This window comes from Mercenaria mercenaria, chromosome 6, assembly GCF_021730395.1.
Source record: "Mercenaria mercenaria strain notata chromosome 6, MADL_Memer_1, whole genome shotgun sequence".
In the NCBI taxonomy this organism is placed as follows: domain Eukaryota; kingdom Metazoa; phylum Mollusca; class Bivalvia; order Venerida; family Veneridae; genus Mercenaria; species Mercenaria mercenaria.
The window spans coordinates 76925083-76945017 of record NC_069366.1 but is presented as its reverse complement, the minus strand read 5'-3'; the positions used below and the strand labels follow the sequence as shown (position 1 = coordinate 76945017).

At 34.0% G+C, this 19935-nt stretch overlaps 1 protein-coding gene across 1 annotated transcript; it reads right to left on the bottom strand.

Annotated features, from left to right (window-relative positions):
* Positions 1-2788: 2788 nt before the first annotated feature.
* On the bottom strand, positions 2789-19910 carry LOC128557858 (prothrombin-like). The gene is made up of 6 exons (XM_053546371.1): positions 19510-19910; positions 16221-16320; positions 15470-15664; positions 12684-12905; positions 9720-9824; positions 2789-7563 (listed from the first exon to the last, which is right to left on the bottom strand). The coding sequence occupies exons 1-6, from the start codon at positions 19612-19614 to the stop codon at positions 7439-7441; spliced, it is 852 nt and encodes a 283-aa protein (XP_053402346.1). The 5' UTR covers positions 19615-19910; the 3' UTR covers positions 2789-7438.
* Positions 19911-19935: the final 25 nt, after the last annotated feature.

The following is a 19935-nucleotide window of genomic DNA, read 5'->3' as shown; positions in this document are numbered from 1 at the left end:
GAGGTAATGAAAACTGTAAAACTTCCAGTCAGGGCCCGTTAAACGGAAATTTTATTAAAGTAATATTGAATGACTCCATATCCCAAAGGATCAAAAAAAATTTAAAAACAAGAGTACCTAAGGGCATTTTATAAGCCAAAAGCACTTAAAGACTGCGTTTAATAGTAAATCTTAAAGTAACGATCAGAATTATTTTCAAGAATATGGGGGGTAAAGTTTTGATTTTTACAAGAAAATGGTGAAATATCATCCAGCTGCTAAGTCAAGGTGTATGATCGTTACCAAATTAGCCGGAAATTAACGAAACATAACGGACGAGCAACGCAATATTTTATTCAAAACAAGGATTGAAAGGTGGAGGGTGTACATTTTGCTGAAAATAACCCCAAGAAAACGTCAGATCAACATAACTTATTGTTCACGGTATCCAAGAGTGATATAACATTACGCCTTCAATATTTTGCAGTAGTATAACACCGTCATTTTCGCCTACTTGTAGATTTAGATAAAAGGGTGCAAAATTGTTTTAATTATTGACGAGAATGTAATACAGTTTATACTATATTATGCACATTGCTTTAGCATTGTACCTACAGATTGACTGAATACGTTCATTTCTTTTATTACGGAAAATATGAACTCTTGATTGATCTTTATCTGTCTTGTTTTCCTATTTTTCTATGGTACGTTCAGTGTTGATAAGCACCTAAATTTGTCATTTACTGAGATCACATGGCACCTCATTCGACATCCACAAAATCACATAAGATCCATGTAGTTATAAAGACCATACTGCGATATACTGTATAAACTATAACTTTCTTGTTGCAATATACAGTATGCCTTAGATTATTTATAAATATTTCTTTGTCATATGTGAAAATGTAGTGTGCAAGTTATTTTCAAGAAATAATCATATTCTTTCGTTATACATTCAGGAAACGCTGTAAATTTTAAAATATCACATCAGATTTCTACTTACTGCACTTTGTTTTGTTTGTTTTGGGTTTAACGACGTTTTTCAACAGTATTTCAGTCATGTAACGGCGGGCAGTTAACCTAACCAGTGTTCCTGGATTCTGTAGCAGTACAAACCTGTTCTCCGCAAGTAACTGCCAACTTCCCCACATGAATCAGAGGTGGAGGACTAATGATTTAGACACAATGTCGTTTATTCGCATTATAAAGGGGAAAAAATGTGTACTAGCTAAATAAACTATTTAAAAGTTCCGTGAAATAACTTACATAGACAAAACTTGCTTTAATGCGTTATTACTGGACAATACAAATTGAAAACTTAAAATCTTCCTAGATATTTCTCCGAAAGCAACACTAAAAGATGCTTTGTCCCGGCAAATTTGTTAACGGTCATACACCGGGTAAGTGTTCGTTTTCAGTAGGGCGTGACAGGAACATTTTTGTCTTGGTCGTCATTTCCTTTCGTATTTCAATCGACAGTTTGTAAATTCTAGTAATGTTAGAGTTTTATTGGTGAATTTTGGTTTGAAGTGGTAAAAAATTCTGTATTTTTCCAGGTATAAGCAAAATAACAAACGGCGGGTTAACTGTTTTGTTCAGTATACTATGACATGACAAATACGCGAAATACAGACATGACTCATAATGTAAGTATGTACATCGACATGGTTCAATGTATCCCCTAGCCCTCCTGGACACTGTGAATTACAGAAATATCATTTCATCGATCTTCGTCTGCACATGAAGTATAAAGAGATAAAACTGATTTCATATTGTATCTCATAATGACTCCGACGATGACGTGGAGTGATTAAATCTTGACTCGAGTCCGTCATTTTGGTGCATAATGCAGCTGTATCTTACCACCAAACCATGTTGAAATTTCATAATGTTGCCTTTTTTTGACGTATGACGTCGGCATCCTGAAAATCCGTCAGCTATGTAGTATGAACTACTTATTAAACAAACATACTGGTCAAAATATATTGGCATGGTTCAATGCATTCGCAAGCATTTCTGAATGTTGTGAATATCAGACAAGGATTCGAGCCTATTTCCTGTTACATGAAAAATGACGACCAAAATTACAATTGCACATTTTTTCTCGGCACATTATGCATTTATTTTTTCAGACGATTTTATTACAGCAGTATATGAGCACCAATACATGTTCAATTTTTGTAATGACGCCTTCTTTGAACGTACAACGCCGACCTGGCGTTGTAACATCTACTATTCTTATAACAATAATACCAGCAATATAGAAATCGTGCAATGCATTCCCAAGTCCTTTTGAACGTTTTGAGTTACAGCAGTAACAGGGGTTCCCGAGCCTATTTCCTTAGGCATAAAAAGACAAAACTACTATTTTAAACAGATTTGAACATTTTTCGTTTGGTACATAATATAATAATCGCTAAAACGTATTTCATAATGTTTCTCGTGCAACTTCAAACTAATGTTGTTACTGCTATGCTATAACTGCCAACAGCAACAGCAGTAATATTGTTGTTACTGCTATAACTTTACAAGAGTAACAGCTGTAATACAGTTATTACTGTTATAACTTAGTAGCAGTAATACTGCTGTTACTGGTATGGCGTTCCATTAGAAACAGTAGAGTTACTGCTGTTACTGCTATAACGTTCCAGTAGGAACAGTAGATTTACTGCTGTTACTGCTATGACGTTATAGCAGTAATAGCATTTATATTGCGATATGTATGACGTTGTGTCATGTACAACTCTTTAATAAAATTGTGTTCTGTTGTGTAAATTTTAATTGTTTTACCAGAAAATGTTTTATTTACACACACATATATAAAATGCTCTTATACGATTGGACATTACAACGTCGTTATTTTGTTTTTGTTGACAGTTTCTTCCCTCATAACATTTTTCGCTTGTTCGTAAATTCTATGTTTGAGTATATTTTGATGACTGTTAAAATATTGGTTTTTAAATCGTAAAATGAGTTAATTTATATAACAGCATAATTTGATTTTTTGAAATTGTAAAAGTTATCAACACTATATTTTCTAAACGTAGACTAAATCTTAAAAGAACTAATGGCGGGTAAGCAGTTTTGTTCAGTACATCATTTATTGATATAAATTAATATTAAGCAAAGCATAACTATTTTATCAATGTTTATTATTATTACAACAAATGAAATGTTTACTTTGTACATGTCATTAGCCATTATGTGCACAGTATTGTTTTTTTATATTGATGACTCATTGTTTACTAATAAAGCCTGTTCTTGTTTAGAGACATTAAGTTTTGTCAATAAGGTATTTATAATCTATGGTATTCCAGAATGTTCTATCACAAATACTGACAAACAGGGTGTTACAATTATTTAAAGGCTTTTCCAGAATCTTCTTTTTTATTCTTGTTAATACATGAATGTGATGGAACCTTCCAAGATGCTTTATATAAGACGCTCTCTGAAGACAGGTCAGAACCTACAGTAAAATCTTTTTGATCTTAATAACAAAATATTACCAGTCTGGATATTTAGCATTTGAAGGATTTACACTAACATTGTAGATTTAAACGTTTATTTTCAAAGTGAGGATGTATATTTTTTGGGGGATGAAATTTTGGATTAGATTTGACCATGACTTGCTTTGAACTATTTTTACATATAAGACTGGACTTTACATCTAGTTACAATTTAAAACCATGACTGAGTATATGAGTTAGCTCTCTACACTGCTTGGAGAGTGTCATTTTCAATCAACAGAACAATCTAAAAATAAACCCATGTTTTCATTCTAAAATTAACTTGGATGTCAACAACCTTATTTCTTATATGCAAACAAGATAATGTAAATAGTAACTAGGTCATCCAAGATAGCACCCGTATGTTTGCAAGGTAAAAGGTTCTTATACTTCTGACGTCGTTCAGAAAAATTGTTTGAATATACCGGTAACAATTTATTTGCTTTATCTCCAGGACTTTGAACACGTAAAGAGCAAAAATAAAACGGTGAAATAAATGGTTTAAATAACACATCGCACTCATTAATTCCAGGTTAAATTTTCTAAGATACATTCCGCATTCCTTTCATATTTGGGTTTGCAATCAACAGAAAGTCATGTTTCAAATGTCCGGTTACATTTGTTTTTCTCAAAAGTCACACATGGCTTTATGTTACTGTTTTGTTACGCTTCTTTGGTGTTACTAATTGAATTAATCGTATGACATGTCAGTCATTCATTATCTTTATAAAATGCTATATAAACCACATGTGAATCAAAAATCAGTTATCCCACAATTTTATTCCTTTATATACCGTTTAGATATGGCGGTTTGAAAAGTTCAAACATAAGCGAGAATGTCAACACCTTAAAGCCATAACATTTAGGCATCTCACCTAAATTTTCTATACTTGCGAGAACATTTTCTCACAACTGAAGGCCCTTTGAGGCTTCCGTAGGTGGCATATTTTTGCAGATTGCTATCACGATTAATTCTAAAATTTACTGGAAATAGTTGCATTTGTTTCTGAGACGATTACAGTAGTAAATAATAGTTTCTAGATATGTTATTTCCTGAAAATAATTTAGCACAGAAGTTCGTGTTGATCTCCGAATCTGCATAAGATATCTAGGCAATATTCTTAATTTTATAGCAAGTTAATCAGTTTTCTGAAAACATTTTCATATTTCCTGGAAACGTTAGACTATTGTTGTAATAAATTTCAGCTTTGGTCACTTATGCAAAAAGGATCTAGATAATAATGTAAATTATCGTAATAACGTATCAAGGAAACTTTCGACTATTAAGAAAATCCCACTTTTATTATTTTATTATATATGAATATTTATGATATTTCAATTGCCCCTACAATTTGCCGACTGCTCCTATTTGAATAAAAATGAGAGAGGACCGTATAATGATGCTACAGATTCCGTTTGATGAAGATCCATCCAGCGGTTTAAGAGAAGAGGTTCATGAAAAGATGTCATTTAAAGGTATTTCTATTTTTGGTCTTAGTACCTACATAGAACCAAGCATCCCCATTTACAGACACTGGCAGGAGACCTTGTGATGATGCTATACACCAGGCGTGAAGAATATCCATCCAGTTGTTAATGATAATATGTCGTTTAAAGATATTTCTTTTTTAGCTCTAGCGTTCCCTATAAAAGGCCAACTGACCCCATTTAGAATATAAACACTTTTTCATGTCTTACACTAACCGTTGTTTTATAAGTTGTCCCGAGGCCCTATCAGGAAGTTCAGTTGTATCAAAAAATAAATAAACAAAAAATACATAAAATTCATTAAAGAAATGTTTTCACCTAAAATAATTGTTACTACAAATTTAATATTAGATTTTGGCCTTTTAGCTATTCAAAGGTACTTCCTGTCAGTGAGGATAGCATTATTTAAACAAAACGATAAAAAAATATACATATTATTGGCAAGACAATGCAAAATAGCAAAATGATGAAATTGGAATCACATATTTGTACCAATCTATGTAGAATGTTGCTACATTCATTATTTAATTAAAAGTGTTTTAGATTTACTCAATTTAAATTTCTCTGAGTCGTTAAGGGGCATTTTGTTGCAAATAGGGTAACATAAAGCGCCGCTGTTGTCAAATATCATTTTAATACGTTATACACATCTAAGATCCAGATTTGTTAAACAATAAAAACAAACTTAGAGATTCGCAGCACTTCATCCTACATAAAGTTCTGGACAGTTTACATAACTTTAAACAATTTTCTGTTTGGGCCTCACATTAATGATTATATCCAGGCCATCAGTTACAAAAATATCACCTGCTTTGCGTGCATTCATGAGTTGGAAAATATTGATGGTCATTACGTGTTTGTTTTCATTATTAATTTTTTATAACTTCTTTCAGGTTACAGTTTGGTATGGCACATGTTAAATATCATATACAATATTTAACTTGAATTTTTAAATGAGCTTTAGTCTCTTCGACACGCTTTGACTTCGAATTTACAAAACGACAAAATAAATTTTAATATAGCCTCTTTTAAAGTGTTGAAAGTAGACTAAACCTATACTGAATTCTACTGAATTTAGCTGTTGAGACTTTTGATGTAGATTATTATTGGTGAAATCCCCAAATCATTGATAAATGTACATGCAGAAGTTGTCGATTTTGTATCAGGTATTTATAGATGGCCAATTCTAAAGTATCAAACATTTCAGTTATTATAAGGACACGAAGTAAAGTATATACATATTTAGTGAATTGAAGCACTAAGCTGTTACACTGAAAAGTCTAATTTTAAATATTTAGGTACCATCTTTAGTATATCATACAGTATTCTCAGCTTGACGGACAAGTGTCACATGTCATTTAAAACATATTTTGGAAAAATATTTTGTTTCAATTTTATAACAGTTTTGCATGGTTTATAAAATTTATTTGAATACAGACATCTAAAGTTGTGACACAGTTCCCTTTAAGCAGGGAAAACTGTATTAAATAAAAATGTTGGATAAATGTTGTTATATACAATGAAAATGATTTAAACCGTTGCATATTTTAGAAAGTAAATTTCATGAAGCGTTTTACATCATCTTTATAAGATACATTTCTTTTAAACTTTATTTGAGCAGCACAGACATGTGAGAATTGTACGATTATGATACAAGTCAATCAAACAGCTTCTTTGTTGCAATCTTTGATTCCAAAGGATCGTTTTGCTAAGGGGCGTGAGAGGTGTTGCACATTTCATTACCTCTCATGAACAGACTCAGTCAAACTGAGTCTGCTATTATTCTTCTTGGTTGGGTTCTTTGCTTCCAAGAGATCTTTTTACAGATTTTATTAACTATCACAACAGCAAGATTTAGATGCAGTGTGGCGGCTCTAAAAGGTCTCCCCGTACTTAGATTCAGTGTTGTTATATTTTCTGGTCCTTTGGGATCATGGAGTCCATTCAACATATGTGTAATAGAGCTCCGCTTAAGCCAGTGCTAGGGGGTGTGACAGGTATTGCACATTTCATTACCTCTCATGAACAAACACAAACTAACCGAGTTCACTATTATTCTTCTTGGTCGCATTCTTTGCTTCAAAAGGATCTTTTTACAGATTTTATCATGAACATAACTTTTGAAAACAAGATACTGTATTTCAAAAATTTAAGCGGTATGTAGAAGTTAGATAGCCTTTTTCAAATAATCCAATATTACTAAGAAAATCTAAGAAAAATGAAAACATGAGTATGTTGAAATTAAAGTAGCCAATTAGCAGCGCAATTAATGTACCCATTTCTGAAACTATACATTGCACAATTCTAACAAAAATAAGAATTATACATTACATATCTTCTTTCAAATTATCAATAAATTAAGCTGATTGTTTTTTATTAAAGGAAATAAAAATGGCATATTAAGCTTTGTGCATTGACAGGAGTGGTCTCTCACAGAAATACGAACAGAAAATTTGTTTGTTCTTTTACTCCTTCTCCTGTTCTGCATACTTAATCGTTTCATCTATCCATGTGAGCAGTTCCTCTGTCAGTTTTGTGTAGAATCCAAACTTCCCCTCCTCATAACAACCAAAACCAAATGACACAATTCCTACAATATGATTATCGTCAGCATTAAAATCGTTAAACGTGTAAAATCTTTCATATATAAATGACTGAAATTGGATCTCAAGTATTCTTAAAAGTGTTCACTTGTAACAGCAAAATGAAAATGTTATGTCATATTTAGTATTATGTCAAAGCTTCGAAAATACTGTACCTAACACATTGTTATTGTCTAAAGAATAGCAGGGTGCCAGTACAAATAACTGAACTTTAGGTGGAAACGGTTCACATATTTCCATCAAGCATCCCTTATATTATTTTTAATTTAGCACTTCGAATAACAAGAGCTGTCCTTAAGACAGCCAATGCTCGACTATTCGAATTATTGTCCCAAAAGCAGGAAAATGTTACCCTAAATGTTAAAATATCTAGAGAGTTTCAATCCAGTATCTGCATTGGTTTTGGAGATAGTAACTTGCATGCAAAACTTTAACCAGAAGTTTCACGTTCAGAAGGGGACATAATTTGACCAAAATGCACGTCAGAAGTATGGAACTTGATGCAATCAACCAGTTTTATAACCCCGAAGCCATATGTGAAGTTTCAATTTAATATCTGCATTTGTTCTGCATATAGTAACTTGCACGTAAAACTTTAACCAGAATTTTCTAAGTCTAAAAGGGGGCATAATTTGCTCAAAATACATGCCACAGTTATGGGACTTGACCCAGTGAGGTTGGTAATTGATCTAGAAAGAGCAAAAATAAGTTTCAAATCTATTTCCCTTTTAGTAAGAGCTGTATGTACGTGCACACAAAACTTTAACCAGGATTTTCTAAGTCCAAAAGGGGGCAAAATACAGGTCAGTGTTATGGGACTTGATGCTATCAGCTAGTTTTACAACCCAAAAGACACATGTGAAGTTTCAATTCAGTATCTGCATGTGAAACTTCAACCAGGATTTTCTAAGTCCAAAAGGGGGCATAATTTGCCAAAAATATATGTCAGCGGTATGGGACTTGATCCAGTGAGGTTGGTAATTGATCTAGAAAAAGAAAAAAAAAATCAAATCTATTTCCTTTTTAGTAATAGCTGTATGTGCTTGCACGCAAAACTTTAACCAGGATTTTCTAAGTCCAAAAGGGGGCAGAATTTGGCCAAAATGCAGGTCAGAGTTATGGGACTTGGTGCTATCATCTAGTTTTATAACCCCAAAGACACGTGTGAAGTTTCAATTCAATATCTGCATTAGTTTTGGAGATAGTAGAGACAGTTACTTCCACACAAAACTTTAACAAGGACTTTCTAAGTCCAAAAGGGGCATAATTTGGCCAAAATGTTGGTCAGAGTTATGGGACTTGACCCAATGAGGTTGGTAATTGATCTAGAAAAAGAAAAAATAAGTTTCAAATCCATATGCAGTTAAGTAATGGCTATATGTACTTGCACGCAAAACTTTAACCAGGATTTTCCAAAAGGGGGCAAAAAGCAGGTCAGTGTTATGGGACTTGAAGTTTCAATTCAGTATCTTTTGCATAAGTTTTGGAGATAGTAACTTGCATGTAAAACTTAAACCAGGATTTTCTAAGTCAAAAAGGGGGCATAATTAGCCAAAAATATATGTCAGCGTTATTGGACTTGATCCAGTGAGGTTGGTAATTGATCTAGAAAAAGAAAAAATAAGTTTCAAATCCATATGCAGTTAAGTAATGGCTATATGTACTTGCACGCAAAACTTTAACCAGGATTTTCTAAGTCCAAAAGGGGGCATAATTTGGCCAAAATGCATGTCAGAGTTATGGAACTGGATGCTATCAGCTAGTTTTGTAACCCTGAAGACACATGTGAAGTTTCAAAGCAATATCTGCATTAGTTTTGGAGATAGTAACTTGCATGTAAAACTTTAACCAGGATTTTCAAAGTCCAAAAGGGGGCGTAATTTGCCCAAAATACATGTCACAGTTATGGGACTTGACCCAGTGACGTTGGTAATTGACCTAGAAAAAGAAAAAAATATGTTTCAAAGGTACATGCGTTTAAATGATATCTGTATGTTCTTGCATACAAATCTTTAACCAAGGTGTGACGCCGACGCCGACGCCAGGGTGAGTAGAATAGCTAGACTATTCTTCAAATAGTCGAGCTAAAATTCGCGTCAATAAAAAGGAAACATTAACAGTGTTCGTTTTCATGCCTTCTTACCAATTTGAATGTATTTATTTTCATTTACAGGATGTCTGACAACAAACGGTCCACCATCATCTCCAATACATGTGTCGATTATCTTTACTTCACCATTGATCACCTCTGAAAATGGTACGTGTTGCATATTAAACTTAAAGAGATACCTTAAAGGATTGATATGTTGTGGAGAGGGCGATTCGTGCTATATTTTGGGTAGACTGCTAGAGTTATTTGACGTTCCGAAATAACCAATCGCATGTTGAAATCCTTACTTCATGAAGATTTAAAATACCTAATTCATTTTATAAAATAAACCACAGTCATAGAATGATTACATGGGAAACAATAAGGAAGATAATTTCTTCAAACAAAGTTACTCTATGTCCAATGATGAAGAAAATGACAATTTTCTTACCAAGGTACATTTTATGATGAATTGTTTTTACATAATAATTGCAACATGACTTTATACACACGTAAGTTGAACCTTTACGTGTAAGTATATTAACACCTGTGCAATGCTTAACGGATGTTCAAAGCCAAACAATCTCCAACCTTCATTTGTTTTTCTTAATGCCGTCAACAGCATATGAAATATGTTAGAAAATTATTCAAGTGCTTTCCAATGTAACTCTTTTTCGGCGACGCCGTCTAAATTCGTTTTCGTTACCTATGCCACGTGACTTCAGTTTGCAAATCAAACTACTTGATAACGCATTATAGATAATTTATCAAAATGGAAGATTTATGCAACATTCTGCCTGACGAGGGTGTCAATTTCTTTCACTCTGTTGATTGTGCTACGCTGAGTGAAATGTAGACAAAGCGTTTATCCTAAACGACGCTGTTCACAGTTTTAAAGCTAACTTTGGCTCAGTATATTTAGCAAGAATATTGATATATCTCAAAATGATAAGTAAGTTTAATAAATATGATAAAAACCTGTTCAAATACCAACATATATAAAATTAAAGAAAGAGCTGAATACGGTCTGCGTATCACATGAATAAGGGTGTAATAAGAGTCTTTTATGTAGAGAAGTGTTTTTAAAAGATTTTCCTTGTTACAATTGTCGTCTGTATATGAAAAGGTTTCTTGCTTTTGTGATTTATTCAGATTGCATATTAAAATGAGTACTTGTTTGCTTTGATATATTTGTTATAAATTATTTAACTGATTTATTATATATGAATATTTTTCTTTAGTATGGTATGCAAATATTGAACTCAGTTGAAATCTGTTTTATTATATATATGCTATATAACGACTGAATCTCATTACACTGAAAATAAGGTACGCTGCATACAGTTTATCTATGTGATATGACTATGGGCAAACTTTGCTTATGAAACAGAAATATTGAAATAATTACAATTGTATGTTTTGCTTGACCTTCACTTTTTATAGGTGTGACGTCATTGTCCAAAGATTCATGAATAGCGAATATGCATTTGTTAAAGCGGGATCAGTTGGTCTATTTTAGAAATAAATAAAAATAATAAATAAAAAATCCTTTAATTGATTTTTTCTCATGTATTCTAATCAAACTTGATTTGTAGCATCTTTATTAGGCCCGCTGCCACCTTTGTTCAGCTTGGACATTTAACCCCATTTAGGGGCTGCTAGAGTTAAAACTAGAAATGCCTTTATACAGCGTCTCATGAACAGCTTGGTGGATCTTTGTCATACTTGGTCTGGAGCATCATTATAAGGTCCTCTTCCAAATTTATTTATATAGGAACTTGGGCCCTATTAGTGACCACTATAGCTAAAAGTAGATAAGCCTTTCTTCGCATTAACCACTAAAATGTAATGGATTTTTATCAAACTCGATGTGTAACAATATCGTACGGTCTCCTGCTATTTTGTTACAAATGGGGATAGGGACCAATTTAGCTAAAAATATAAACACGTTTAATGACCTCTTCTCATGAACCGCTTCATGAATCTTCATCACACTACTGCTGTAATTATTCGTCTAAGGATAAACGAAACAAAATTGCTGCCCTACGAAACCTTTGCGAAAAATTAAAAGAGAACCATTTAAATTGTTAAAGTGCGGTGTTTAGTTTTGCAATTTGAAAAATGTTAGATGAAAGATGAATGTTAGATGAAAAATTCATAAACTTCGTTCCTTATTACAATTCACCGACCATCATTTTTAAAGATATTTCTTGTTATATTTTAAACCAATAAATGGTTATAACTTCGTGAAACATCATTCAAATGGAATGTGCTTTGCACATGCGCAACTACACCGATGATAATAATAACAAGGTTTGATAAATGTCTGGCATACAATGACTGAGAAATAGCGCGGACAATTTTTTTCCATATTCATATGAAGAGAAAATTAATAAATTGCCATAAATATGGGAAAAATCATTAAAATGGAATGTCCTTTGCACATGTACAACTGGACTTGTACCAATAATAATTACAAGGTTTGATAGAAGTCTAGCATTAAGGACCAGGAAATAGCGAAGACATTTTTTTTCCATATCTTTACTTATAAAAAAAATAATAAAGGGCAATAATTAAATGAAAAGTCATCCAAATGGTACCCGCTTCGCACATGCGCAACAAGGTTTGGTACTGATAATAATTACAAGGATTGATGGAAATATGGCAAAACATTGCTGCGAAATAGCGCGGACAAGTTCCAATTACAGACGGACGGACGGGCGGAACGGAATCCAGTATAGCTCCCAAATATTAGTATCTGGGTGTATGAAAAGAGTTTTAGACAAATTTTAATGTAAGTTTAACTATGGATTTCCATTCCAACTTGGAAAAATACTGTGTTAGCACGAGCAAGATAAATTGAAAATTATAGTAACATATACATTTCTCAAATCTCTGATGATAGAAATATTATCGATTTAATTCATGTATCTTTATTACGCACCAAACAGTACTAAAACAGTGATACGTCCAATGAACTAAACGGACAACAGGTGAAGGTTCCGTAGTTCATCCTACCTTTTCCTCCAGCGCAAAACATCAGACTTCCATTAACATGTTTCTTTTGATAAGAGCTAAGCTTTGCTTCACATGCACCATGTGGTTTGATTTCCATTTGCTTTTGTTGAAGCGTATCAATTAAATAATCTTCATGTATATCGTTTCTTCCCCAGCCTGTGACAACGCCGTACCGTGTTTCACTTTCAAAAAATGTCTTGTACTCCATATATAATAATTCATCTGAAATAGATAACATGCATTTCTCCAAAATGTTGCCTTTAGTCAACATAAAATATATGTCTTGTAGCATCCACTACAACAGCAGCATAAACGTTATACAATATGCCGGTAAGCACAAAACCTTCAGATAATTGGCATGTATAGATCTTTATCTAAAATTCCAAATAGATATATCGGTCTGTCCTATCCAAAATAAAATGTCCTAAAATTAACAGTCTTTTATGTCTAATTAACTACATTGTAGTTGATTGAATATGCGTATATTAACATCGACCATCTTTTACATAGACAGAGATTTAATATGAGATTAATATGAGTTCTTAGCAAGATATAATAATTTTACAAATTATCATTTCAACCAGGCAGTTATAACACTGATAAAACGTTGACCTACTAACCTAATAATAGCTAAGATCGTGTGAAAGGGACAGAAATTCAAACAAAACATACGAACAAATAGTAAGAAAAAAAGTCTTTGTTCACGATATTTTGAAACAAAGTGTAGGTTTCATGCCAATAAGAACTGTAATCCAGTAAAATCAGAAGGAATTCATATAACAAGAGGACCATGATGGTCCTGAATCGCTCACCTCTTCCCACATGATCCAGTTTTGAGTATGACGTCGTTTTTTCTATTATTTGACATAGTGACCTAGTTTTTGAGCTCATGTGACCCAGTTTTGAACTAAACCTAGATATTATCAAGATAAAAATTCTGACCATTTTTCATGAAGATCCATTGAAAAATATGGTCTCTAGAGAGGTCAAAAGGTTTTTCTATTATTTGATCTATTGACCTAGTTTTTTAAGGCACGTGACCCAGTTTCAAACTTGACCTAGATATCATCAAGGTGAACATTCTGATCAATTTTCATGAAGATCCATTCAAGGGTATGGCCTCTAGAGAGGTCACAAGGTTTTTCTATTTCAAGACCTACTGACCTAGTTTTTGATCTCAGTTGATCCAGTTTCAAACCTGACCTAGATATCATCAAGATAAACACTCAGACCAACTTTCATACAGATCCCATGAAAAATATGGCCTCTAGAGAGGTCACAACGTTTTTTCATTATTTGACCTACTGACCTACTTTTTGACGGCATGTGATCCACTTTCGAACTTGGCCTAGACATCATCAAGATGAACATTCTGACCAATTTTTATGGAGATCCGTTCACAAGTATGGCCTCTAGAGAGGTCACAAGGTTTTCCTATTTTCAGACCTACTGACCTAGTTTTTGACCGCACATGACCCTGTTTCGAAACTGACCTAGATATCATCAAGATGAACATTCAGACCAACTTTCATGAAGATCCATTGAAAAATATGGCCTTTAGAGAGGTCACAAGGTTTTTCTATTATTTGACCTACTGACCTAGTTTTTGATGGCACGTGACCCACTTTCAAACTTGACCCAGATATCATCAAGATGAACATTCAGACCAACTTTCATACAGATCCCGTGGAAAATATGGCCTCTAGAGAGGTCACAAGGTTTTTCTATTATTTGACCTACTGACCTAGTTTTTAGCAGCACGTGACCCACTTTCGAACCTGACCTAGATATTATCAAGATGAACATTCTGACCAATTTTCATGAAGATTTCGTGAAATATATGGCCTCTAGAGAGGTCACAATGTTTTTTTATTTTTAGACCTACTGACCTAGTTTTTGACCGCACATGACCTAGTTTCGAACTTGACCTAGATATCATCAAGATAAACATTCAGACCAACTTTCATACAGATCCCATGAAAAATATGGCCTTTAGAGAGGTCACAAGGTTTTTCTATTATTTGACCTACTGACCTAGTTTTTGATGGCACGTGACCCAGTTTCAAACTTGACCTAGATATCATCAAGGCAAACGTTCTGACCAATTTTCATGAAGATCTTACGAAATATATGGCCTCTAGAGAGGTCACAAGGTTTTTCTATTTTTAGACCTCCTGACCTAGTTTTTGACGGCATATGACCCAGTTTCAAACTTGACCTAGATATCATCAAGGTGAATATTCTGACCAATTTTCATGAAGATTTTTGAAATATATGGCCTCTAGAGAGGTCACAAGGTTTTTCTATTTTTAGACCTTCTGACCTAGTTTTTGACCGCACATGACCCAGTTTCGAACTTGACCTACATATCATCAAGGTGAACATTCTGACCAATTTTCATGAAGATCCATTGAAAATTATGGCCTCTAGAGAGGTCACAAGGTTTTCCTATTTTAGACCTACTGACCTAGTTTTTGACGGCACGTGACCCAGTTTCGAACTTGACCTAGAATTTACCAAGATGAAAATTCTGACCCATTTTCATAAAGATCCCATGAAAAATGTGACCTCTAGAGATGTCACAAGGAAAAGTTTACGCACGCACGGACGGACGCACGGACGGACGACGGACGACGGACACCGCGCGATCACAAAAGCTCACCTTGTCACTTTGTGACAGGTGAGCTAAAAATATATCTGTGGTTTGGTTTTACGTTTGAGGTAGGTCAGGACTTCTATTCTATAATGCTATGTATTCAACTTGTGATAATAAATTGCAAAATTACCTTTAATTTGGTCGTTCCATAAGCAGACAGGCAGTACTTCAGGAGTAGCATTTATCTTTTCATCGAGTTTGATCAGTGCTATATCATACAGATTCCTTGGATGTACATGTTCGTTGTAACGCCCATGTATATAAATCTTCTTTTGTTGTATATTATAATCATAGTAGTCAGCCATCTGGTTAAGTTCTAGCTTCCCTGAAAGTCACAATGATTACGTATTGTTAATTCTCGTAGTATTGGCGATACCATTTTACCGAACGAAATAACTGTTACAGTACTTGATTTGTTGAAACCTGTATATTTGATATCGATCATAGAAAATGTTGCGCTTGACGACAGCGTCCTGGACCTAGCTCGAAGGTTTACACTTTTCGGCAACTGTTGAGACAACGACCTAATTCCGTTAATATTTTCTGATGCTCGTCTATCTCATGGTGTCATGTTTCATTTATGACGGTTGAGCAAAATTTAAAGAAGAACTCTAAAACTCCATTATTTATGCTATTCCGCATTACACGTATAATCAAATCTTAGGAACAAGAAACGACAAGCTAATCTGGTATTGATTTCAAGATTTTAATTTTGATTGTAGTCGTTTTAATTATCTTGATGACCTATATATATATATATAAAAGTTCAATTTGCAAGGAATTAACAGCAGCAGACTTCTGTGTTTTTCAATTATTTTAATTCTTCACTGCACATATATATATATACTGTTCTGACGTTTTTTTCAGCAATGAAAACTCACCCAAATGAACTTTGGAAACATGTGTGCCACTGGAGAAACAATGGGCAGCTGTTAAAATCCATCCGTCTTTAACCAACGACCCTCCACAAATATGTCTTCTCTGAAAAGTATTTTCGTTTCACTTCAACCGGAAAGTTGATAAAGTAAATTGTATAGTAATGTGTAAAAGTAATGTTGTTACTGTTTACCAGTCAAGTATTTTAGCATATATCTACCACAGGTCGCCTAACATGACATAAAATGAAAATCTTGCAAGCACGGCTTGACTGGATCTGTTCACTGACGGTAATTAAAATGCAAGCTACCGTCCAGGCCTATATTAAAAAATCACAACCATTATGTACTCATTATTGGTAGCGGACAGAATTTTATCATGCTTGTTGTTGGTATACTTTGCAATATGTCACTCTGGTTATGTTTGCTGTGCTTAGCATTTTAGAGTCTACATATCAGCCTGAAAACGTTAACGAATACAGGCAGTAAGTTTACAACCGTTAGAACAGTTTACAAGATGGCTTGGTTGTGCACTATACTTGTAAAACAACACGTTCTTCTTATGTTCAATAACAATAAAGCAATAAATTAACTGCCGTATCTTACCATCACGAAGACTAAATGCAATTGCAATTCCTTTATTATATAAATACTTAACATGTGACCTCGTGTTTAGTCAGTCATGTCTCCATGTAACTGTCACAAGGTGAGAAAAATAAATGTACAGCCATACCGGGACTCGAACTCGGGGCTTCGGAATACCGTTCCGATGCTCTACCGACTGTGCTGCCCGGCCGCCTACACACTTTCTCCCCGTTTTAATATTCAAGTCCTATACCGTGACCACTGGCGCAAAATCAGAAAGAAAATGCCTCTGTACATGTAATACCCTACCCCTAGGTATTTTATAAGAACCATGGTCATGAAGGGGTAAATATACTAACCCGTTTCACTCGTACATTTATCAACTTAAACGCGCAGTTCACTAAATGGGTACCTAGTATATAAAACAAGCGATAATTTATCTTCCAGCGTGAAACAGTCACCTTGTCTCAATATTCCATATTTCCGAGATTATCAACATATTTTATGCTTTCGTCAGTGTTGCAGAAAAAACTTGCGTGACCTTCCCTAATGAACATCCGGTCTAGAGGACACGGCAGTGTGCACATGTTTGGCGAAATGTAAACAAACAAAAACAGAATTTAAAAAAATACAATTTTACACTAAAACTGGAAACGATGAATGAAATTTATCTTGTATATGATCTTTAATTTGAAATCGTACATTGGTCTGCATCTGTTCTGTTTATTTTATTCATTTTGCACATTTATGCTGCATTTTCACATTTTAGCGAACACGTGTAGTAAAATGACGATTGAAATACATTTTTACAACAGCCAATCAGAATGGTTTTGTAATCTAGAACGAAACTTCTCCAGGGAAGGTCAAGCAAGTTATTTGTGTAACGTTGAAATAACTATAAACTACGCGTTGTTTTTCTAAGAGAAGATGTATTGAAGAAATGTGACCGGGACAAAATAGAAGATAAATTACCAATTGTTTGATATCCATAGTACACATTTACCGAACTACGTGTTTTAAGTATGAAATGCGCGATTGAAACGGGTTTACTTAGTAAATTTTCCCCTTCATGACCACGGTTCTTATAGAGTACCTAGGGGTAAGGTATAACATGTACAGAGGCATTTTCTTTTTGTTCTGATGCCAGTGACCGTCACATACTCTAATCGGATAGAGAACACGATAAACTTGAGCTCGGAGTATTCAGTTACGGTCCCACATTTGGCGCCAAATGTCACAGGGTGAGAAAAATGTGCAGCCAGTCTGGGACTCGAACCCTGGGTCTTGGAATACCGTTCAGATGCTCTACCGACTGAGCTACCCGGCCGCCTACAAATCTTCTCTCCGTTGTAATATTCAAGTCCTAATCCGTGACATATTTTCCCACCATTTTTGAAATTAGTCCTCGAATTTCAGCGGGTACTTTAAATATAAGCCAGTAACAGGCGTCGGAGACTTACCAGTCACGGACCACCATAGGACGCCAAATGTCATAGGGTGAGAAAAAAGTACAGCCAGACCGGGACTCAAACCCAGGACCTCGGAATACCATTCCACCTGAGTGTATAAAATTTTAAAGCTGTAAAAGACCTGTACTTCTGTTCAAAATAACAGTCATAATTATTTCAAATACAACAACATTGATTTTACAGCTATAGATTTCAATTTACAGCTGAAAAACGACAAATTATGCAAATGAGATACAGCTGTTAAATCTTGCAGCTGTAAAACGAAAAAGTTACAGCTGTCAAAATGCCTCAAAGTTACAGCTATAGAAATATTACAGGTGATGAAAAAGAGAACATTATTTTAAATGACGGAAGCAGAGGTCCAAAAAGTTTTAGGATGAATTGTAATTTTCTAGAAAGGATTAGCAATTACTACAAAAATGAAAATACATATTCTTGAAAGTATAAAAAAAACAAACAAAAAACGATATAAAATTTGTTTACAATAACGCATTTGCAAAATTCAGGAGTAGGATATAAATTTAAAGCGCTATGCATCAGATCTTGTTTATAAAACTTCCTCTGTCATGAAAACATATGGCAATTTTGTAATTACTTCTTCTAAATTTATCAGCTTCAAATATAGTGTAAGTACTTATACATGTCCTTTTACAACTATGTTACATGATAAAATAGTTGCACTTACTTCATAACGGTTAAAATTCTATATTTCAGAAGATGTGGTGTCTTTGTAAACTTCAGTTATATCCCGTCAAAATTAATTAAAGATGGGTGACAGTTATATCCCGTCAAAATTAATTAAAGATGGCTGACAGTACTCATGTTTCCCTCCAAAAAAGTTACAGCTGTAATTTTGAGACATGAATATTTTACAGCTGTAACTATCAACTGTAATTTTTACAGCTGTAATTTTGAGAACTGCATATTTTACACCTGTAAATTTCAACTGCCTTTCTGATCATTTTCATTTACAGGTCTTTTACAGCTGTAATTAAAACATATTTCATTTACAGACGATTTACCTTTGTAAAACAGTTGTTGCGATGTTCTACCTACAGAGCTACCCGGCCGCCTACACACTTTCTCCCCGTTTTAACATTCAAGTTCTATACCGTGATTTAATGCACAAAATGGACTGAAATTTCTGATTAACATGAGTTTTCTATGTATAAGCACCGCTCGCAGTCGAATTTTTAGCCTTTATCGCTTATTGTATTTCTGACAAAAATACATTTGTTTACCTCATTCGTCATCAGCTGAGCCATCCAAGGCCAAGCGTGTCTCTTTGCATCTTCTGCATACCTAGCTTCCCAGTCTGATATTTGTGTTAAATGCGGCTTTGTCATTCCACAAGATATGCCGGAAACAAAAAAAAACAAACAAACAAAACAGTAATTAATTGCTAAGTTGGCATTTCACTATTTTCAAAACCATTGGTTACACGAATATAACTTTTATAACTAGGATTGTTGATGTTTGTGAAGTGGATTCTTCCACATTTGCATTTTTAATTTATGGATAGATCCATGTGTAATTCAATTACTAAACATATCAGCAAAATGTATTATATTTCTTACTAAACCTCGAACGTTCCAAAAAAAAGGAAGTGCATGACTTACAGTGTCGTCTTAGTTAAAACTATTCAGCTGGCGACGAAACACAGTGAA

Excerpts from the sequence above, each read along its gene's own strand:
- LOC128557858 (XM_053546371.1), bottom strand. The coding sequence starts at position 19,614 with ATGACAAAGCCGCATTTAACACAAATATCAGACTGGGAAGCTAGGTAT. Across the intron at positions 12,906-15,469 it reads ATGGAACGACCAAATTAAAG|ATGAATTATTATATATGGAG; the intron begins GTAATTTTGCAA and ends TATCTATTTCAG. Across the intron at positions 7,564-9,719 it reads AAATAAATACATTCAAATTG|GAATTGTGTCATTTGGTTTT; the intron begins GTAAGAAGGCAT and ends ATCATATTGTAG.